This window comes from Oncorhynchus mykiss, chromosome 25, assembly GCF_013265735.2.
Source record: "Oncorhynchus mykiss isolate Arlee chromosome 25, USDA_OmykA_1.1, whole genome shotgun sequence".
Lineage (NCBI taxonomy): Eukaryota > Metazoa > Chordata > Actinopteri > Salmoniformes > Salmonidae > Oncorhynchus > Oncorhynchus mykiss.
Window position 1 is genome coordinate 36,522,713 of NC_048589.1, and position 22,561 is coordinate 36,545,273.

Genomic DNA, 22,561 nt, shown 5'->3' on the forward strand with positions numbered 1-22,561 from the left:
GGCATAGATGCTCAACAAAAGCTTATCTTCTGTAGAACTTGCAGTCTGAGGTGGTGTCGCTGGAGCCCCTCCATGATGGCCTGGTGGCCTCAGGGACATCCCTGTACCCCACCGCCCCAGAGGAGAAGGCAAGGCAGCTCAGTGATGACCTAGAGCAGCTGAAGAAGAGATGGAACTCCCAGAATGAACTCATCCCTCACAGGTCAGTCAGAAGATGGTGTGTGTGTCACTCGGTTCAGCAGTAACACATTGATTCAGTCAGGCTGCTTCCAACATTACTATACTATGTAGTGCACTGCTGTTGACCAGAGCTCACATACCTCATTCCAGTCTGACCCTCATTGTTGGCAAATGGATCCTGTACATCTTCCAAATCAAGTTGTTTTGGTCACATCACATTTCCAACTTAATTACGTCTTACTGGTACTGACAGCACACAGCATTGTAGAGGTACAGTGGTGTGAAAAAGTATTGGAGCCCTTTCAGATTTTCTCTATGTTTGCATATTTTCAATACTGAATGTCATCAGATCTTCAACCAAAACCTAATATTAGATAAAGGGAACCTGAGTTTACAAAAACGTATTTTATTAATTTAATTAACAAAGTTATGCAACACCCAATTCTCCCGTGTGAAAAAGCATTTGCCCCGTTACACTAAATAAGTGGTTGTGCCACCTTTAGCTGCAATGATTGCAACCAAATACTTCCTGTGGTTGTTGATCAGTCTCTCGCATCGCTGTGGAGGAATTTTGGCCCACTCTTCCATCCAGAACTGCTTTAACTCAGCGGGATTTGTGGGTTTTCAAGCATGAACTGCTCCTTTCAAATCCTGCCACAACATCTCAATTGGGATTAGGTCTAGACTTTGAATAGGCCATTCCAAAACTTCAAATTGGTTGCTTTTTAGCCATTGTCATGTGAATTTGACTGTGTGTTTGGATCATTGTCTTGCTGCATGTCCCAGATGCGCTTCAGCTTCAGCTTCCGCTCACAGACGGATGGCCTGACATTCTCCTGTAGAATTCTCTGATACAGAGCAGAATTCATGGTTCCTTCTATTAAGGCAAGTCGTCCAGGTCCTGAGGCAGCAAAACATCCCCAACCCATCACACTACCACAACCATACTTGACCGTTGTTATGATCTTCTTACTGTAGAATTCATTGTTTGGTTTTCACCAAACATTGGGACCCATCTCGTCCAAAAATGTGACTCAAGTTTGCCAAAAAGCACCTGGAAGCACTTGGATGATCATCAAGATTCTTGGAAGGATGTTTATGGACAAATGATTTAAAAGCATAACTTTTTGTAAAGGGGGCAAATACTTTTTCATGTCACTCACTGTATGTGATTTTCCTGTTATTTGTATACTGTATAGAATCAAGGAGCTCCAGAGCCAGCTGTTCCAGGTGGAGCAGTTTGACCAGTCCTTGTTGAAGTTCTCTCAGTGGTCTGAGAACCTCCTCTCCACCCTCCACTCAACCTCCCTGGTCAACATCACTGACCTGCAGCCTGCTGTGGCCCAAGTCAAGGTATGAACCATGGTCAACTGGTCAATCATGGTTTTTTGTCTGACTGTTCTACTACAAGAAATTAATTTTTATTTTTCTTCCTCTTCATCCCCCTCCTCTTCCTCCTCTTGCTCCTGCTCGTCACCCTCTGTACCCTGTATGGTCTGCTGTAGGAAACACTAGCAGCTCTTCAGAAGCAGAGTGGTGTGAGGGAGAGCTTGGAGCTCCAGACAGAGGGGCTGTGTGCCTCGTGTGAACCCCAGGATGCTCAGCTCCTCCAGGGGAGACAGGTCAACAGCCTACAGCCCTATCTGGAGGTCCAGCAGCTGGCTGAGCTCCGGCTGGACTGCCTGGGGAAGCTGGAGGCCTTCTTGGAGGTAAGAAAAAGGTCCTACAACAGGTGTGTCAAACTCATTCCATGGCGGGTTTCTTTTTTTAAGACCTAGAGAACCAGCTGAGGGAGTTTTTTTTACTGATTAGTGATCTTAATTCATCAATCAAGTACAAGTAATGAGTGAATACCTGCAGACACTTGGCCCCCCGTTGTATGAGTTTGACACATATGACACCTACAACATAACCGGATCATTTTCATAACCATTTTCATAACCATTTTCATAACCATTATCCTAACCATTTTCAAAACCTGGGTTAAGTTTAGGGTTAAAGGTTTGGGAAAGTCATTAAAAAGTGGTTAAATCTGCTTAACATGTCAGAGCCCAAAATAAAAACATCTGTGTTATGCCTCCTCCCTTACAGACCCACGGTGCGGCTGTGGGGGTACTACGAGGCTTGAGGCAAACGGTGGAGAGTTCAGGGAGCTGGGACCATGGTCGGGTGGAGGAACTACAGAGAGAACTGGAGACCATCATCCCAGACATCAGCAGTCTGGAGACCCTGGCAGCCGGCCTGGACAGCAGCCTCTGTAAAGGTATTTATATTGTTTATTTCATATCTATTGTTTATTATATGTATGTTTTCCTCTGAAGCACATTGTGTTACTACCTTGCTACGAAATGTGCTTTACAAATACAATTTGATTTGATTTGATTGAAGGCCACCTCCACATGGTGAGCGGTGTGGATGGGTCTGGGTCCCGGACGTCGTGCCGGGTGCTTGCTGATGGTCTCAGCGGCGAGCTGGACACAGTGAGGAATCTGCTTGGGACCAAGCAGAGCGAGGCAGAGGCCCTGGGAGTGCTATGGAGCTCCTTCAGACAGAGGAAGGAACAGCTGTTGAAAAGCGTGGAGGACATCAAGGAGAAGGCGGACCACCAGAGCCTGCGAGAACCCAGCCCACTCGCCCTGCAGCAGAGGTAGCTAGGATTCTGGCCAGTGTGCTTGGTGTTTTCAATCATGAGTTCCATTTTCAAATCATCTCTGGATGATATGTGAATAGCTAGCTGGCTGTAACACAGTCTTTTCTTCTTTGGTGTCCAGGCTGCGGTTCTTTAACCAGCTGGAGGATGAGCTCCAGTCTCAACAACACGAGGAGCAGTGGCTCAGGGACAAGGGTCAGCAACTAGCCCAGAGAGATGCAGAGCTGGCCGGGGAGGTTCTCAGGGAAATCAGCCTCTTGGAAACCACCTGGGAGGATACCAAGAGACTCATAACTGACAGGTAGGGTTCTGTCTTCAGCATCAAATGTTGAAGACCAAATGATCTTGTATAGTTGCTTATATCACAATCTAAACTCATCACACACATGTAAATAGCAGCAAACTTGTGTAGATATTTATTTATATACTGGATTCTTGACATAGCTTACTGTGCTATATCTACTGCTGTACACATCATCCTTAGTATTTCTTGTGTACGTATGTATAGATTGCATTTTGATACTGCCACAGTGCTATTTGGGTTGTTTTGGATTCATCCCGCCATTCTTGAATGTATTTATTCATTTTTTACATTGAATTGTTTGACATTTGACAGCATTGTTAGCAGCTAGTAACATAAGCATTTCGCTGCACAGCCATAACACCTGCTAAACTGTGTACACGACCAATACCATTTTATTTGATCTAACGTACTGTAGCTCATGCAAGAGAGTATATGAACACTTCAACAATTCAAATCCAGAAGCACAATTTCACCCCACAATTTAGTCATTTGAAGAGATGTGTGTTGTCAGGCAGGAGCAGTGCAGTGTTCTGGTGGAGCTGATGAGAGAATACCATAACCTGAGGACATCCATAGCCGCCACCATGGAGAACACTGAGGCTGACATCGGCTCGGCTCTGAAAGACCACGAGGAGACCAAAAAATCGCTGGCTAAGGTTAGGATAATGACGTTCATCTCAGTTCTCGTATAAACCTGCATACAATATTGATGCAAAAGGTTTACATTAGTACACAGTTAATAGCTATTATCTTATTATTGCTATGATTATACATTGAACTTCAAAATAAAAGTAACCACTTAATTTTTTTTTTAAAATGTGCTCTTCTTTTTCACTGTTTTCTCACCTGTACTGATACAGCATGAAGCAGTGAAGGCAGAGATGTTGGCCAAGCAGAGTGAGCTGGACCAGTTCTCCAGTAAAGGAAAACTTCTGCTGTGTGATCTGAAGAAGATCCCAGATTGTGAGGCTCAGCTGATGACGACAGACATGCAGACTCTAGTAGACCAGTGGCTCGAGGTAAGTCTACATGGACAATAGGGACACACACAATTGAATAAAAAACAAGAGGTACAATAGTGATAGTGCCATTGGAGTCCAAAAGACCAGACTTGACTTGACCCTTTTACTCTGACTGTAAAGACCATAGGTCATCAGGAAGAATTGACCCCAGAAAGAGTAGCTGCTGCAGGAGCAACAGGAGCATCCTTTTGTGTTGTCAGGCAGGAGCATCCTTGACTTGACTTAAACCCTTTGGAAGCCTAGTCTTTGACTAAAAAGCACTTTCCCTTAAGCATGCTTTTTTTGTCCAGGAGAAGGCCTCATCTGGGCCTGGGAAACCAGCCCTTTTACTCTGTGAGGAGCATAGGTCATCCGCTGCTCTCTGTTTTGGAACAGTTTCTTAAGTTCCATCTATGAGTATTTTAGTTTGTCTATCTCTGTTATTACCAATCTTGTTCTCCCGTGATTTATTTTGCCCGCACATTTTTGTGATTTTAAAGAGGTTGATTTAGTCCCTTTACATTCCAGGTGTCTGAGAGGATTGAAAACAACATTGAGCATCTGAGCCAGAGCCTGGCGTTGTCGGATGACGTGCAGCAGATCAGTGAGGAGATTGAGGGCTGGACCAACAGCTCAATGATGGAACTCAGTGAAAGCCTGAATAACCTGATTGGTAGTCAGAGAATGGAGACCAGACTCTCTGCGTTACAGGTAGGAAACATGGATAGAGTCACACATTCACAGAAATAAGATATTCCTTACTACTGTCATTTAAGGGAAACAGTAGAGGAACTTAAACGGGGTCTGTTACCTGCTGAGTTCAATTAGTTGGACTGAATTTCAGACGTTCCAGTCCTGCAGCTGCCAAATCCCAAGTTTTCAATCTCTATATTAAACTAGAAAATCTAGTTGTCTCTCTTTGCCTCCCCTCTCTCTATCCAGTTGGAGATGGGGAAGAAAGAGCACCAGCTTGTGACCCTGCAAGGGAAAGTGTCAGAACTGAAGCAACTCAACTGTAGCCAGGACACTCCCGCCAAACTACAGGTACAGCACACGAATGGTTTGAAGCCCAAACTTCAGACATCTATAGTTTTGGAAATTCTTCTTTGAAGTTCTATAAGTTCAGGGCAACTTTTTAACTAACTGACACAATGTGAGTTTCCCTAGGATCATTTTAAAGTCATTGGTAGGCAATGGATGAACAATAGATCTAAAACATTTAGGTAAACTCATCCTCTGTTGGTTTGCCCCATACAACTTCAGCAGGAGCTAATCAATATTCTGTGTGTTTATTTCAGGTGCTGGAGGCAGACCTGAGGAAAAAGCTGAGCCAGGTGCAGAAGCTATGTGAGCAGGCCAAGGGAAACCTCAGGGACTTCAGCTCCCAGAGGAAGCAGTTAGAGGACTACATTACCCAAATGTCTGATTGGCTGAAGAGCATAGAGCAGTCCCTGACGAGCTCACCGATTGGCTCTGACCTAGAGGACATCTGCAGAGTCAAGGTAGGTAGACATTGAATTGAAACAGGTTTTACCTGAGATTTTACTTGACTTAGTCCTCTTGGCCCCCTTGGGAGCATAGGGCATCCACCATCGCTTTCCACCTCACTCTTTCCTGAACAAGGCCTTTTCCCTCTTCCCGACTATACTAAGTTCTTGTTCTGAGAGCTCACACATGTTATTCTTTATATTATTATTGTTGTATGTGTTAAATTTGTATGTATGTAAATTGCATAACAGGAGCTCCAGAAGGACCTTCAGAACCAGCAAGGCAGCATAGATTCCACCAGGGAGAGCCTGAACACTCTGTGTCGGAAGTACCCTTCTGAGGAGCTGGCTGGGCTGGGTAGTGCACTCACTGACCTTATCAAGGGCTATGAGTCTGTCAACCAGCTTTCCTCCAGGACCCTGGCCTCACTGCAACACGGCCTGCAAAAACACTTCAACGGTGAGGATGGCTGGTTCCTAAGAGGGGTTATAATTAAGAGGCGTGGTATATGGCCAATATACCACGGCTAAGGGCTGTTCTTACACACGACGCAACGCAAAGTGCCTGGTCATAGCCGTGGTATATTGGCCATATATCACAAAACCCACAGGTGCCTTATTCCTATTATAAACTAGTTATGTAATTAGAGCAGTAAAAATACTCCCGGAGTAGTCTAGTCTATTCTAAACTGCTCTGGGACCATGACAATGACAATATAATGAATAAGATGATGATGATGATGATGATATCTCTCTCTCTTTTCTGTAGAGCTGGTTCGGGAGTTCCATAGCTGGCTGTCTGGGCAGAGGGAGGTAGTGAAGGAGTGCTCTGACCAATCAGGAGACACTAGCATCGTGGAGCGTAAACTCCAGAAGCTAAAGGTACAGTCCGAACATAGCATAGAACCCATAGAAACCATAACCCTCAAATATACTATTAATCCTCAATCGCTTAGGGTCGGTTTCTTTGACGCAGATTAAGTCTAGGCCTTGACTAAAAACTATTTCATTAACATTTTCCCTTGAGTCTGCTTTTTTTTGTCCAGGATTAGATTTAATCTTGTTCAAGTGTTTCCCTTGACATGTTACCTCCTATCCTTTAGGGGGCGCTGGAGCGTGTGGAGGACGGGGAGGTACGTCTGACTCAGGTGTGTGAGGAAGGGGAGAAGCTCCTGCTCCACCTCCCTAAGGCCAGTGCTGGCCAGGTGCAGCAGCACCTCTCCTCCATCCAGCAGGACTGGGACCGCTATGTTGAGCAGTGTAGACTCAACCAGCAGGCCCTGGAGGACAGCACTGCACAACTCAATGGGTAAAATATACTTGGGATGGATCTCAATAATATAAAGAGACTTTGTTTCCTCCTCTCCTTTCTTTCATCTTAACTTATCCAGGCCTATCCAGATGTTGCTCTTTCACATCAGTACAGATGGGGGGGGGACTAAGATAATTTAGAATTTTGAGCTTTATAATATTGAGACGCACTCATGAAGCCCAGGAGTGGGCCTCAGGAATACAGTCATAGATGTGAGTCCCTGACTGTGACATGGTGATATAATATCTATGTCTGTCAGGTTTGAGGGGCGTCTGAAGAGGCTGAGGCAGTGGCTGGAACACATGGAGCAGAGGGTGACCTCAGAGCTGCCTGAGGAGAAACACAGGGGTCTTGAGAAGGCAACACTGGAGGGGGTGGAGGAATACCACCAGGAAGTGCTCAAAGAGAGGGACTCTTTCGAGCGACTGTGTCAGGAGTCACAGGTCTTGAATGAAGGTGGACGGGGCGACGGTGGCGAGACGCGGGCGGCTGCAGGGCTGCAGTCTCAGCACCAGGCTCTGCTGCGGAGGGTGAGGGAGAGGCTGAGGTGCTGCCAGGTAAACCTACAGGAACAGGAAGCATTTAAGGAGACCCTGCAGAGCACCTGGTCCTGGCTAAACGGGATGAAGGAACGACTGGGGACCCTCAATAGTACCCTGGGGAACAAGGTGACGCTGGAGAAGAGACTGGGACTGGTACAGGTTAGTAGAATCAAGAATTGGTGTGCTCAACTCAATAGTCCTTGAATAAAAGTATTTTGGTGCAGGGTTGGAAAGGCATATCAACTGGAAAATAACATTTCTGGTACAGGTCAGACAAAATGACCCTAATTGACTCTGCACAAAAGTAATGCCCTATATAGGGAATAGGGAGCCATTTCAGATTGGCCCTAAAATAGACACCTTACTTTGGTCTTTAGCAATATGATAGCTTGAGGCATTGAAGGTCAATATTTCAATGAGCAATGTTATCCATGGTTGATGAACAGGTCTTCAACTAAACTAAAATAAAGTTGGATTGGATTTGTTTTGATCTTCCTTCGTGTGTCCCAGGACATCCTGTTGATGAAAGGCGAAGGTGAGGTGAAGCTGAACATGGCGGTAGGGAAGGGCGAACAGGTTCTGAAGCACCACAGTGTGGAGGGACAGGAGGCCATCTGCTCCCAGTTACAGAACCTGAAGGACGCCTGGGCCAGCATGCTCATGACCTCCATGAGTTGTCACAGGTACTGTACACTGTTGTATTTCCTATCTATCTATCTATCTATCTATCTATCTATCTATCTATCTATCTATCTATCTATCTATCGATCACCTCTGTTTATGTTTAATCTCTACATGTGTGTATCCTCCCTCAGTCGTCTGGAATGGACGGTAGCCCAGTGGAGTAACTACCAGGATAGTAAGGGGCAGCTGCAGCAGTGGATGGAGTCTGTGGAGCAGGAGGTGAGATTCGGCTGAACGCACTAGTCTTTTCTTACTACCACTGATTTAGCATGTATGGGCTATTTTGAAGGTTTCACTTGATTGATTGTGATATATGGTGGTTTTACCTTCCTTATTTGAATGCACTGATTGTAAGTCACTCTGGATAAGAACATTCGCTAGATCACTAAAATGTATTCGTAATCTAACGATATATGTAAATGTAGGTGGGTCTTGCCCTGGACCAGCAGCCAGGCCTGAAGGAGAAGGCCTATCTCCTGGAGCGTCTCAGAGCCCTCCAGGCTGACGTGGAGGCCCACGCAGCACCACTGGCCAGGCTGACAGAGACGGCTGCAGAGCTGCATGAGAAGACAGGTGACCAGGCCTTTGGACCAGAGCAGAGAATGGAACTCAATGCACACTTCGCTGACATTACCGCTGTCGTCAAGGTAATCAAGCCCTGCTCCTAGAGGATGGCAGTTAAGTACATACGTCTCTCCTTTGTATAAGAACATTAAGTCTGACGATAATGGTAGAAACCATTTTCTTTTTGTGTTATTAGCCGTAATCCATCTAGTTTGGTTGTTGAAACAGACTTTGTTAATGCATCTAGAAAATATCCTAACAGTCCTGGTTCACAGTGTACTCTATGGGCAAACATCCTAACCCAGTCTCTATATGCTGTCCATCCCCCAGGGTAAGGTTCAGGCCATGGAGAACAGAGTGACAGAGCATGAGCACTACCTGGAAGCTGTGAGGGACTTCAATGATTGGCTGGCCTCTGCCAAGGAGGAGCTCCAGCGCTGGTCTGACCTGTCAGGAGACTCCACCTCTGTAAACAGGAAACTTGCCAAAGTCCAGGTGAGGATGTTCAAGCATCACTTACAGTATCTCAATGTCCATCACCCCCTTGTTGACACATCATAGGGAAGCTTATTATAGTTTAGTCCAATGCTACGTTTTAAAAGTAATCATTATAGATGAGAAAATAAGAAGATAACTCACAGTATTTGAGGCACACAGGATCATAAATACATTTTACCCTCACATAAAGAAATGTGTCTCTCTCTTAGTCTGCGTTTAGCCTCTATAGGACGTCAGAGTGACAAATGGAGAATAGTCAGTTAGCTAATAACAGTCGTAGTCAGTTACAGTAGCTAACAACAGTTGACGTAGTTGGCAGTAACAGTAACAGTTGAATGTTTCTTGTTTCATTGTTCCATGTTCAACTTCAGGAGCTGATAGACTCCAGGCAGCGTGGCCGAGAGCGTCTGAGCCGGGTGCAGCGTTGTGGGGCTGCAACGAGGGACCACACTGGCTCCGCGGGCTTTGAGGCAGTGGAGAGGGAGGAGGCAGCCCTGCTGTCTGCCTGGGAGCAGTGGGAGCGCGGGGCACTGCAGAACAGGGCAGGCCTGGAGACTGCTCTCTCCCAACTCGCCAGCTCCGAACAGGAGTTTAACTGCTTGGCTGCTCAGCTGGAGGTGGACCTGCAGGAGTTTAGCAGTCAGCTACAGGAGTGGAGACACAGGCTCTCTCATGCAGAGGGGAAAAACAGTAGGGAGGAGGCTGTGCAGGGCTGGCAGATTGCAAAGGTAAGGCTCATTTGTAGGTGTTCTTATACATGTTCTTATATATACTGTTTAAAGGCTCAATGCAGCCTCAGTATGAAATCATACGGATCCAAAGGGGTCCAATCAGGGCAGTGGGTGGAGCTACAGTGCCTTAAGAAACTATTCATACCCCTTGACTTATTCCACATTTTATTGTGTTATAGCCTGAATTAAAAATGGATTAAATCGATTTTTCTCTCTTGCACATCTACACACAATACCCCATAATGACAATGTGAAAACATGTTTTCAGAAATATTTGCACATTTATTGAAAATTAAATACAGAAATAGATAATTTACATAATTATTCACACCCCTGAATCAATACGTGTTAGAATCACCTTTAGCAGCAATTACAGCTGTGAGTCTTTCTGGGTAAGTCTCTAAAACCCCATTTCCACTGGCACTTAAAATTAGGGACAAATTCTATCTGGCTCGAATGGAATTCTCAAATTGGAGCTGGGTCGAGGGAAACCCGAGCCAGCATAGCCCAGTTTCACAACTGGTGCCAGCTCGATTAGAATTCTGGCTAGTGAAGCACTTAATATGCTTCAACCAGTTGATCACTGCTGGAAGCTGGCACCATGTTTAGCTAGCTCGTCTGGGCTTGCTGCTGTTAGCTAGCACATGGAGAAGCAATACTGCAGTAGTTAGACATGTCACAATTACCACCGGATCCTTCATTCATTTTTACACAAATAAACTTTTTTTGAGAACAGTCAGCCCATAATTTCTCATTTCTGGAGGAAGTGGAAACGCAATTCGAGCTAGGCAACCTAGGTTGACTTCTAAGTGCCAATGAAAACGGGGCTTATGAGCTTTGCACACCTGGATTGTTCAAGATATGCACATGATTTGCAAATTCTTCAAGCTCTCTCAAGTTGGTTGTTGATCATTGCTAGACAGCCATTTTCAGGTCTTGCCATAGATTTTCAAGCCGATTTAAGACAAAATTGTAACTTGGCCACTCAGGAACATTCAATGTTGTATTGGTAAGCAACTCCATTGTATATTTGGCCTTGTGTTTTAGGTTAATGCCCTGCTGAAAGTTGAATTTGTCTACCGGTGTCTGTTGGAAAGCAGACTGAAACAGGTTTTCCTCTAGGATTTTGGTGTGCTTAGCTCTGTTCCATTTTTTTATCATAAAAAAGTCCTGGCTGTTGACAAGCATACTCATAACATGATGTAGCCACCACCATGCTTGAAAATATGAAGAGTGGTACTCAGTGATGTGTTGTGTTGGATTTGCCCCAAACATAACGCTTTGTATTCAGGACATACAGTTAATTTGTTTGCCATATCTTTTGCAGTTCTACTTTAGTGCCTTGTTGCAAACAGGATTAATGTGTTTTGATATTTTTATTCTGTACATGCTTCCTTCTTTTCATTCTATCATTTAGGTTAGTATTGTGGAGTAACTGCAATGTTGTTGATCCATTCTCAGTTTTCTCCTATCAAAGCCATTAAGCTGTAACTTTTTTTAAGTCACCATTGGCCTCATGGTAAAATCCTTGAGTGGTTTTCTTCCTCTCCTGCAACTGTTCGTAAGGACACTTGTATCTTTGTAGTGACTGCATGTATTGATACACCATCCAAAGTGTAATTAATAACTTCACTATGCTCAAAGGGATATTCAATGTCTGCTTTTTACATTTTTACCCATCTACCAATAGGTGCCCTTCTTTGCGAGGCATTGGAAAACCTCCCTGGTCTTTGTGGTTGAATCTGTGTTTGAAATTCACTGCTTGACTGAGGGACCTTTACAAATAATTGTATGTGTGGGGAACAGAGATGAGGTAGTCCTACAAAAATAATGCTAAACACTATTATTGCAAACAGAGTGAGTCCATGCAACTAATTGTGACTCGTAAAGCACATTTTTACTCCTGAACTTATTTAGGCTTGCCATAAAAAACGGGTTGAATACTCAAGACATTTCAGCATTTCATTTTTTATTAATTTGTAACAAATTCTACAAACACAATTCCACTGACATTGTCTGATATTGTGTGTAGGCCAATGACACAAAATCTCAATTTAATACATTTTTAATTCAGGCTGTAGCACAACAAAATGTGGAAAAAAGTCAAAGGGTGTGAATACTTTCTGAAGGCACTGTACTCAAACCGTTTCTTGACTGGCCAGCTCGCTAATAATCACTAGACAGCCAGGGAGAATTTAAAAAATCCAAAAACGCTAGAGGATTTTTTTTTCAAATACAGTATAACTAGTTTTCAGTGCCGGCCCTCCGGACTTCGTTGAAGACCGAATGCGGCCCCCAGGGCAAAATGAATTAGACACCCCTGGTTTATTGCAGCCATTTTTTTCTCAATATCAAATCATTTATGGGTAACAATTAAGTACTGCGATTGTTTTCAATTAAAATAAAAAAAATACATGTAAAAATTATTCTTAGCAAAGAGCAGTTTCTCAAGCAAGAATGTTGATAGGACTGTCTGGGAGTGGTCTGAGCAGAGAGGGGGAAACTGAAAACTAGCTGTTATTGGCAGAGAGGTTTGGAACTGTCTGTCACGTTGGTAACAATGATTTGGAAGACAGGAGCAGGAATGCGTAATAGGGTTTTTTCATCAGCCCAAATTACGGCGTGCTGTGTAAAGACATGGGGACGAAGACCAAACCAACATGTAACTAAACACAAGGTAGAAACCCAAAACAAAAGAGCGAGGAGTACCTCGAATAAATAACACACCCGCACAATAATTAACACACTGGACGAGACCCGTAATCATCTGCACAATCAACAATGGCGCGAAAGCCAAAACCCACAGCACAGGTACTCACACGAACCAACGGACATTGTAACAATAATCGACAGGACAATGGTGAACAAAGGGCACACTTATACAATTACTAATCAATTGGAATAGGAGCCAGGAGTGCGTAATGAAAGTTCCGGAGGGATCCGTGACACTGTCTTTCTTATTGGTATATTAACTAAGTCGGAGGGCCAAAACTCCATCCCACCAAAACAGGCTTTTCAAACAGCTCTTACACTAAAAGGGCATTATCATAATTTTCACAATTTTACAGTATTATTCCAACCACATAGTGTGAAAATGTACACTGAGCATACAAAACATTAAGGACATCTTCGTAATATTGAGTTGCACTCCCACTTTTGCCCTTGGTGTCGAAGGCATTCCACAGGGATGCTGGCCCAAATTGACTCCAATGCTTTCCACAGTTGCGTCAAGTTGTCTGGATGTCCTTTGAGTGGTGGACCATTCTAGATACACACGGGAAATTGTTGAACGTGAAAAACCCAGCAGTGTTGCAGTTCTTGACACAAACCGGTGCGCCTGGTACCTACTACCATACCATGTTCAAAGGCTCTTAAATATTTTGTCTTGCCCATTCACCCTCTGAATGTCATACATACACAATACATGTCTGAAGGCTTAAACATCCTTCTTTAACCTGTCTCCTCCCCTTCATATACACTGACAAGTGGATTTAACAAGTGACATCACTTTGTACACTCAGTCTATATAAGACACTGGAAAATCACATCTTTGATTGCACTGGTCCTTTTAGTATTGCTGCAATGCCAAAACGAAATGTAACATTAAAGGAAGGCTTAGATCCGTAATACTTATGATGACTGTTTACTTTTCAAAGTGGAAAAATCACCATATCCTCAAGGCTACATTCACAATCCTCCATTCACTCTCCTCTAAAGCAACTTCTCATTGTGTCTGTGCCACCCAGGACACTCTGGAAGGTCTAGTCAAAATGGAGCCCATGTCAGACAGTCTGAAGTTCCAGCTCAACGGTCTGTGTCGGTTCTCCAAGGACCTGGGTACTCAGTCAGAGAGAGTGTCCTCCCTTATCAAGGAGTACAACAGGTAAGTCATTTAGCAGCATGATGGATGGGGTCTTACTATACATGACATTCAAATAATTTGTTTAAATAGTTTTTGGAGTGTGTATTACATACTGTTCTGTTGCAAAGCTATTACATACGCTATGGGCCTGATTCCAAGTTGAGATAAGTAAATCATTTACTTGTTTACTGATGTCAATGAGAGCCAAAATGTAAGTTAAGTATGCAGAATAAGATCTCAAGTCAGAATACCGCTCTGTAGGCTCTGTATACAAGTCAGAATACCGTCCTGTAGATGCTGTATACAAGTCAGAATACCGTCCTTTAGGCGCTGTATACAAGTCAGAATCCCGCCCTGTAGGCGCTGTATACAAGTCAGAATACCGCCCTGTAGATGCTGTATACAAGTTAGAATACAGTCCTGTAGGCGCTGTATACAAGTCAGAATACCGCCCTGTAGATGCTGTATACAAGTCAGAATACCGCCCTGTAGGCGCTGTATACAAGTCAGAATACCGTCCTGTAGATGCTGTATACAAGTCAGAATCCCGCCCTGTAGATGCTGTATACAAGTCAGAATCCCGCCCTGTAGATGCTGTATACAAGTCAGAATACCGCCCTGTAGATGCTGTATACAAGTTAGAATACAGTCCTGTAGGCGCTGTATACAAGTCAGAATACCGTCCTGTAGATGCTGTATACAAGTCAGAATACCGTCCTGTAGATGCTGTATACAAGTCAGAATACCGCCCTGTAGATGCTGTATACAAGTCAGAATACCTCCCTGTAGATGCTGTATACAAGTCAGAATACCGCCCTGTAGATGCTGTATACAAGTCAGAATACCGTCCTGTAGATGCTGTATACAAGTCAGAATACAGTCCTGTAGGCGCTGTATACAAGTCAGAATACCGCCCTGTAGATGCTGTATACAAGTCAGAATACCGCCCTGTAGATGCTGTATACAAGTCAGAATACCGTCCTGTAGATGCTGTATACAAGTCAGAATACCGCCCTGTAGGCGCTGTATACAAGTCAGAATACCGCCCTGTAGGCGCTGTATACAAGTCAGAATACCGTCCTGTAGATGCTGTATACAAGTCAGAATCCCGCCCTGTAGGCGCTGTATACAAGTCAGAATACCGTCCTGTAGATGCTGTATACAAGTCAGAATACCGTCCTGTAGATGCTGTATACAAGTCAGAATACCGTCCTGTAGATGCTGTATACAAGTCAGAATACCGCCCTGTAGGCGCTGTATACAAGTCAGAATACCGTCCTGTAGACGCTGTATACAAGTCAGAATACCGTCCTGTAGATGCTGTATACAAGTCAGAATCCCGCCCTGTAGGCGCTGTATACAAGTCAGAATACCGTCCTGTAGATGCTGTATACAAGTCAGAATACCGTCCTGTAGATGCTGTATACAAGTCAGAATACCGTCCTGTAGATGCTGTATACAAGTCAGAATACCGCCCTGTAGGCGCTGTATACAAGTCAGAATACCGTCCTGTAGATGCTGTATACAAGTCAGAATACCGTCCTGTAGATGCTGTATACAAGTCAGAATCCCGCCCTGTAGATGCTGTATACAAGTCAGAATACCGTCCTGTAGATGCTGTATATAAGTCAGAATACCGCCCTGTAGATGCTGTATACAAGTCAGAATACCGTCCTGTAGATGCTGTACACAAGTCAGAATCCCGCCCTGTAGATGCTGTATACAAGTCAGAATAGCGTCCTGTAGATGCTGTATATAAGTCAGAATACCGCCCTGTAGATGCTGTATACAATTATCTGTCCTCTCTTCTCCCTCCTAGGCTGAGCCTGCAGGCCTCCAGAGAATGCCAAAACAAAGAGAAGCTTCTGGAGCAGCAGTTCCGTGCCGCTTTCCGAGAGTTCCAGCAGTGGCTGGTCAATGCCAAAATCAACACAGCCAAGTGCTTTGATGTGCCTCAGAACCTCAGCGAGGCCTCCTCCAGCCTGGAGAAGATACAGGTACGTTAAGGCCCAGTTTCCCTGGACACAAATCAAGCCTAATCCATCAGGTTCAATGGATGACCTCCATGAGTTCTTCAATGGAAGTTCTCTATTAAAGCGCTTCTAATCTGTCCAGGAAACCTTTTGTCCTTAAACACATTTGGCCTTGCAAGCACATTTGATTGAATTGGACATTCTTTTTTAAAGAATGCATCTTATCTCTTGGCCATTCTGTCTCCACCCCCAAGGAGTTCCTGAGTGACAGGGAGCAGGGCCACTCCAAACTAAATGCTGTGGTGCTCAGTGGTGAGCTGGTGGTCAGTATCGCTGCCAAGGACAGAGTAGATGCTGTCCGGGCCAAAATGAGCAGTGCCAGAGAAGACTGGAAGACTCTGATGTCCAACTTGCACCAGAGGGAGACTGCCCTACAGGTAATCAATTGATGTAAAGTACAGCATGTGAATCCTTTAAGTGGTGAGAATATGTCATCTATTCAGTTTGTATAAAATAAAATACAAATTCACACTCATTGTACTTTACTGTGTCTCGAGAGCAAGCATTTTGCAATTTTAGCAATTTGTGTGATGCTGAAACCTGTTTTGAATTGTGTATCAGAGGGTGCGTGTGTTTCACTCCTATTTCAGAACCTCCAGTCTCAGATGAAGGACTTTGAGGCGAGTGTGGAGCCTCTTCAGGAGTGGCTGAACGGGACAGAGGTTGCTGTACAGGAGAGCAGCACACGACTCCATGACCTCACTGCCAAAAAGCAGGAGTTGCACAAGCTGCAGGTATACATGGCTTTCAGCCTGTCAAATCACGAAGAGCTATCCTCATAACTGTCCCATCATCCCACCAATCACCATGCCCTGCCAGGCACCAGCATGGCCGTTATAGAAGCTCACCATTTCAGCTCAGTCACTGTGAATCAGTGATGGAGTTCCTTCATCGCACTGTCAAAGCTTAACATAACTGTTCACTGCTCATTTCTGCCCTGCTATCTACCCATTCTATTTTCAAATGCTTCTGCTGTATGTGTGTTCAATGTGGCGTAAATAATAACTGTTTAAAGAGTTGACACTTAACAGCCCTGTTCAATGTTTTCAAACGCTTCAAACATCTTTGTCTGTTGTGTTCATTAACCTTCTTTCGATTGCCATGTCATGACAGTATTTCATGTTCATAACATTGACCCAGTCGGCTTTTTCTTCCATGTCATTACAACCCTGGTCTGTAAGTGTTTATGTTAACTTGGCTAACTGTCTCTGTGTGTTGGCTTGCATGCTTCTGTCTCTGTGATAACCTGCTTGTGCCCTTGCAGTCTGTGCTCGAGGAGTTAGCCTCTCAAGAGGTTCAGCTGATAAGGCTCAGAGAGAAGGCCCAGCTACTGTGGGATGGACATGCAGCCAGAAAGAGCTTTGTCCACCGTGTCTCGCAGCTCTCCGCTCAGTACTTAGCTCTAACCAACCTGACCAAGGTAACTAACACCTGCCTGCCCGCCTGTCCACCTGCAAGAGGGCAGGCAGGAGGAACGAGACTGAGGTTTGAGTCACCTCTCCGGTTAAAATTATGTATATAATCAATGAATTTCCAATCTTATAGCTGAAAAATGAAATACTGTAACCAAGAATGTAAACTTACAAAATTACTGCTGCTCTTCTTTTATTCCATACTGAATTTTAGCCCTATGGCATTTGTATACACAAACCCCAGGTTCACTTTGAGTTGAATTTGTTACGAGTGTGCAAGAGACTGACCTATGACATGTGCTATGCTTTGTGCTTCTACAGGAGAAGGCTTCCCGTATCGACCGTATCGTCACTGAGCACCAGCTGTTCTCCCAGGGGCTGAAAGAGCTGCAGAACTGGGTGGCCGACACCAGCCACATGCTGCAGACCTACCGCACTCCCACAGCAGACAAAAATGTCCTGGACAGCAGGATGATCAAGCTGGAGGTACAGTACAACCACCTCTGACCTACATCAAGCTAAGATAAACTTAGCTAAGCTAAACTAAACTAAGCTAACTTTTTATTAGCTAAAATCAAATACAATCAACTAAACTAAACTTGGACTTGGATTATAGAGTAAAAGTTGTTTTAAATCTCCAGTATGTAACGAACGGGTAGCTAAATTAGCATTGCTACTGCCTTCCAGATGTCTGAACTCATTTTGTAATACATGTATTGACCCTTGATGTGTCTCAGGCGTTGCTGACAGCACGTCAGGAGAAGGAGATCCAGCTGAAGATGCTGGTCACCAGGGGAGAGTCTGTCCAGAGGAACACATCAGTAGAGGGTGTACCAGTAGTCTGCAAGAACATCCAGGACCTCAAAGACTCCTGGGATACCCTGCTTTCCGCCTCCATCCAATGCAAAAGGTTAGCTTCTCTTTTTAATGTCCTGAAAGATTAGAATGCCTTAGTAGAATACTTACTGGGTTATGATAACATCTGATCAAATTGAATATTTGTTTTTACTGTGAACATTCTGAACACAACTGCGAACGTAAGAATGTTGGTCAATGTTGAGACAGTGTACAAGTGCCTTTAGTGGCGATCAGCTAACTGTGTGATATATTTATGTGTACTACACTGTATTCCCTCACAGCCAGTTGGAGGGAGCCCTCTCCCAGTGGACCAGCTACCAGGAGGACGTGTGTCAGTTTGTGGGCTGGGTGGAGCGTGTTGAGGAGAGTCTGGACCCAAGAGACAAACAATGCTCCGAGATGAGAGACAAAACTGCCAACCTTGGCAAAGCCAAGGTACCCGTGGTCATCTACACTGAGTATACCAAACTTTAGCAACACCTTCCTAATATTAAGTTGCAACCCCCCCCCCTTTCCCTCTGAACAGTCTCAATTTGTCGGGGCATGGACTCTAGCGTTCCACGGAGATGTTGCCCATTTTGACTCCAATGCTTCCCACAGTTGTGTCAAGTTGGCTGGATGTCCTTTGGGTGGTGGACCATTCTAGATACACAGGAAACTGTTGAGTGAAAAAGAAACTCCAGCGTTGCAGTTCTTGACACAAACCGGTGCACCTGGCACTTACTACCATACCCTGTTCAAAGGCACCTACTACCATACCCTGTTCAAAGGCACCTACTACCATACCCTGTTCAAAGGCACCTACTACCATACCCTGTTCAAAGGCACCTACTACCATACCCTGTTCAAAGGCACCTACTACCATACCCTGTTCAAAGGCACCTACTACCATACCCTGTTCAAAGGCACCTACTACCATACCCTGTTCAAAGGCACCTACTACCATACCCTGTTCAAAGACACCTGCTGCCCCACCCTGTTCAAAGGCACCTACTACCATACCCTGTTCAAAGGCACCTACTACCATACCCTGTTCAAAGGCACCTACTACCATACCCTGTTCAAAGACACCTGCTGCCCCACCCTGTTCAAAGGCACCTACTACCATACCCTGTTCAAAGGCACCTACTACCATACCCTGTTCAAAGGCACCTACTACCATACCCTGTTCAAAGACACCTGCTGCCCCACCCTGTTCAAAGGCACCTACTACCATACCCCTGTTCAAAGGCACCTGCTGCCCCACCCTGTTCAAAGGCACCTACTACCATACCCCTGTTCAAAGGCACCTGCTGCCCCACCCTGTTCAAAGGCACCTACTACCATACCCCTGTTCAAAGACACCTGCTGCCCCACCCTGTTCAAAGGCACCTACTACCATACCCCTGTTCAAAGGCACCTACTACCATACCCTGTTCAAAGGCACCTACTACCATACCCTGTTCAAAGGCACCTACTACCATACCCTGTTCAAAGGCACCTACTACCATACCCTGTTCAAAGGCACCTACTACCATACCCCCGTTCAAAGGCACCTACTACCATACCCTGTTCAAAGACACCTACTACCATACCCTGTTCAAAGACACCTACTACCATACCCCTGTTCAAAGACACCTACTACCATACCCTGTTCAAAGGCACCTACTACCATACCCCGTTCAAAGACACCTACTACCATACCCTGTTCAAAGACACCTACTACCATACCCCTGTTCAAAGGCACCTACTACCATACCCCCGTTCAAAGACACCTACTACCATACCCTGTTCAAAGGCACCTACTACCATACCCCGTTCAAAGACACCTACTACCATACCCTGTTCAAAGGCACCTACTACCATACCCTGTTCAAAGGCACCTACTACCATACCCCGTTCAAAGACACCTACTACCATACCCTGTTCAAAGGCACCTACTACCATACCCTGTTCAAAGGCACCTACTACCATACCCCATTCAAAGGCACCTACTACCATACCCCTGTTCAAAGGCACCTACTACCATACCCCATTCAAAGGCACCTACTACCATACCCCATTCAAAGGCACCTACTACCATACCCTGTTCAAAGGCACCTACTACCATACCCCATTCAAAGGCACCTACTACCATACCCCATTCAAAGGCACCTACTACCATACCCCATTCAAAGGCACCTACTACCATACCCTGTTCAAAGGCACCTACTACCATACCCCATTCAAAGGCACCTACTGCCATACCCTGTTCAAAGGCACCTACTACCATACCCTGTTCAAAGACACCTACTACCATACCCCATTCAAAGGCACCTACTACCATACCCTGTTCAAAGGCACCTACTACCATACCCCATTCAAAGGCACCTACTACCATACCCCATTCAAAGGCACCTACTACCATACCCCATTCAAAGGCACCTACTACCATACCCCATTCAAAGGCACCTACTACCATACCCCATTCAAAGGCACCTACTACCATACCCCATTCAAAGGCACCTACTACCATACCCCATTCAAAGGCACCTACTACCATACCCCATTCAAAGGCACCTACTACCATACCCTGTTCAAAGGCACCTACTACCATACCCTGTTCAAAGACACCTACTACCATACCCCATTCAAAGGCACCTACTACCATACCCTGTTCAAAGGCACCTACTACCATACCCTGTTCAAAGACACCTACTACCATACCCCATTCAAAGGCACCTACTACCATACCCTGTTCAAAGGCACCTACTACCATACCCCATTCAAAGGCACCTACTACCATACCCCATTCAAAGGCACCTACTACCATACCCCATTCAAAGGCACCTACTACCATACCCCGTTCAAAGGCACCTACTACCATACCCCGTTCAAAGGCACCTGCTACCATACCCCGTTCAAAGGCACTTACTACCATACCCTGTTCAAAGGCACCTACTACCATACCCTGTTCAAAGGCACCTACTACCATACCCTGTTCAAAGACACCTGCTGCCCCACCCTGTTCAAAGGCACCTACTACCATACCCTGTTCAAAGGCACCTACTACCATACCCTGTTCAAAGGCACCTACTACCATACCCTGTTCAAAGACACCTGCTGCCCCACCCTGTTCAAAGGCACCTACTACCATACCCCTGTTCAAAGGCACCTGCTGCCCCACCCTGTTCAAAGGCACCTACTACCATACCCCTGTTCAAAGGCACCTGCTGCCCCACCCTGTTCAAAGGCACCTACTACCATACCCCTGTTCAAAGACACCTGCTGCCCCACCCTGTTCAAAGGCACCTACTACCATACCCCTGTTCAAAGGCACCTACTACCATACCCTGTTCAAAGGCACCTACTACCATACCCTGTTCAAAGGCACCTACTACCATACCCTGTTCAAAGGCACCTACTACCATACCCTGTTCAAAGGCACCTACTACCATACCCCCGTTCAAAGGCACCTACTACCATACCCTGTTCAAAGACACCTACTACCATACCCTGTTCAAAGACACCTACTACCATACCCCTGTTCAAAGACACCTACTACCATACCCTGTTCAAAGGCACCTACTACCATACCCCGTTCAAAGACACCTACTACCATACCCTGTTCAAAGACACCTACTACCATACCCCTGTTCAAAGGCACCTACTACCATACCCCCGTTCAAAGACACCTACTACCATACCCTGTTCAAAGGCACCTACTACCATACCCCGTTCAAAGACACCTACTACCATACCCTGTTCAAAGGCACCTACTACCATACCCTGTTCAAAGGCACCTACTACCATACCCCGTTCAAAGACACCTACTACCATACCCTGTTCAAAGGCACCTACTACCATACCCTGTTCAAAGGCACCTACTACCATACCCCATTCAAAGGCACCTACTACCATACCCCTGTTCAAAGGCACCTACTACCATACCCCATTCAAAGGCACCTACTACCATACCCCATTCAAAGGCACCTACTACCATACCCTGTTCAAAGGCACCTACTACCATACCCCATTGAAAGGCACCTACTACCATACCCCATTCAAAGGCACCTACTACCATACCCCATTCAAAGGCACCTACTACCATACCCTGTTCAAAGGCACCTACTACCATACCCCATTCAAAGGCACCTACTGCCATACCCTGTTCAAAGGCACCTACTACCATACCCTGTTCAAAGACACCTACTACCATACCCCATTCAAAGGCACCTACTACCATACCCTGTTCAAAGGCACCTACTACCATACCCCATTCAAAGGCACCTACTACCATACCCCGTTCAAAGGCACCTACTACCATACCCCATTCAAAGGCACCTACTACCATACCCCATTCAAAGGCACCTACTACCATACCCCATTCAAAGGCACCTACTACCATACCCCATTCAAAGGCACCTACTACCATACCCCATTCAAAGGCACCTACTACCATACCCCATTCAAAGGCACCTACTA

At 45.2% G+C, this 22,561-nt stretch overlaps 2 protein-coding genes across 3 annotated transcripts in view; both read left to right on the forward strand.

Annotated features, from left to right (window-relative positions):
* LOC110505847 (ensconsin) overlaps positions 1 to 22,561 on the forward strand; it is a 448,490-nt gene that overhangs the window by 146,493 nt on the left and 279,436 nt on the right. The gene's annotated exons all lie outside the window — the stretch shown is intronic.
* Positions 1 to 22,561, forward strand: part of LOC110504238 (nesprin-1) — a 181,794-nt gene that overhangs the window by 73,454 nt on the left and 85,779 nt on the right. Inside the window, exons 37-64 of one of the 2 annotated variants that reach the window (XM_036962622.1) lie at positions 36 to 202; positions 1,380 to 1,533; positions 1,686 to 1,889; positions 2,272 to 2,443; positions 2,569 to 2,827; positions 2,952 to 3,131; positions 3,646 to 3,790; positions 3,995 to 4,153; positions 4,664 to 4,846; positions 5,078 to 5,179; positions 5,434 to 5,637; positions 5,875 to 6,082; positions 6,392 to 6,504; positions 6,726 to 6,931; positions 7,194 to 7,635; positions 7,987 to 8,159; positions 8,292 to 8,379; positions 8,586 to 8,807; positions 9,055 to 9,219; positions 9,594 to 9,950; positions 13,700 to 13,836; positions 15,635 to 15,812; positions 16,043 to 16,225; positions 16,439 to 16,582; positions 17,113 to 17,268; positions 17,582 to 17,746; positions 17,998 to 18,170; positions 18,400 to 18,553. In XM_036962622.1, coding sequence (XP_036818517.1) covers positions 36 to 202; positions 1,380 to 1,533; positions 1,686 to 1,889; positions 2,272 to 2,443; positions 2,569 to 2,827; positions 2,952 to 3,131; positions 3,646 to 3,790; positions 3,995 to 4,153; positions 4,664 to 4,846; positions 5,078 to 5,179; positions 5,434 to 5,637; positions 5,875 to 6,082; positions 6,392 to 6,504; positions 6,726 to 6,931; positions 7,194 to 7,635; positions 7,987 to 8,159; positions 8,292 to 8,379; positions 8,586 to 8,807; positions 9,055 to 9,219; positions 9,594 to 9,950; positions 13,700 to 13,836; positions 15,635 to 15,812; positions 16,043 to 16,225; positions 16,439 to 16,582; positions 17,113 to 17,268; positions 17,582 to 17,746; positions 17,998 to 18,170; positions 18,400 to 18,553 — 5,193 coding nt within the window. The remainder of the gene's footprint in view (positions 1 to 35; positions 203 to 1,379; positions 1,534 to 1,685; positions 1,890 to 2,271; positions 2,444 to 2,568; positions 2,828 to 2,951; positions 3,132 to 3,645; positions 3,791 to 3,994; positions 4,154 to 4,663; positions 4,847 to 5,077; positions 5,180 to 5,433; positions 5,638 to 5,874; positions 6,083 to 6,391; positions 6,505 to 6,725; positions 6,932 to 7,193; positions 7,636 to 7,986; positions 8,160 to 8,291; positions 8,380 to 8,585; positions 8,808 to 9,054; positions 9,220 to 9,593; positions 9,951 to 13,699; positions 13,837 to 15,634; positions 15,813 to 16,042; positions 16,226 to 16,438; positions 16,583 to 17,112; positions 17,269 to 17,581; positions 17,747 to 17,997; positions 18,171 to 18,399; positions 18,554 to 22,561) is intronic. The other variant, XM_036962623.1, reaches the window with a different exon arrangement.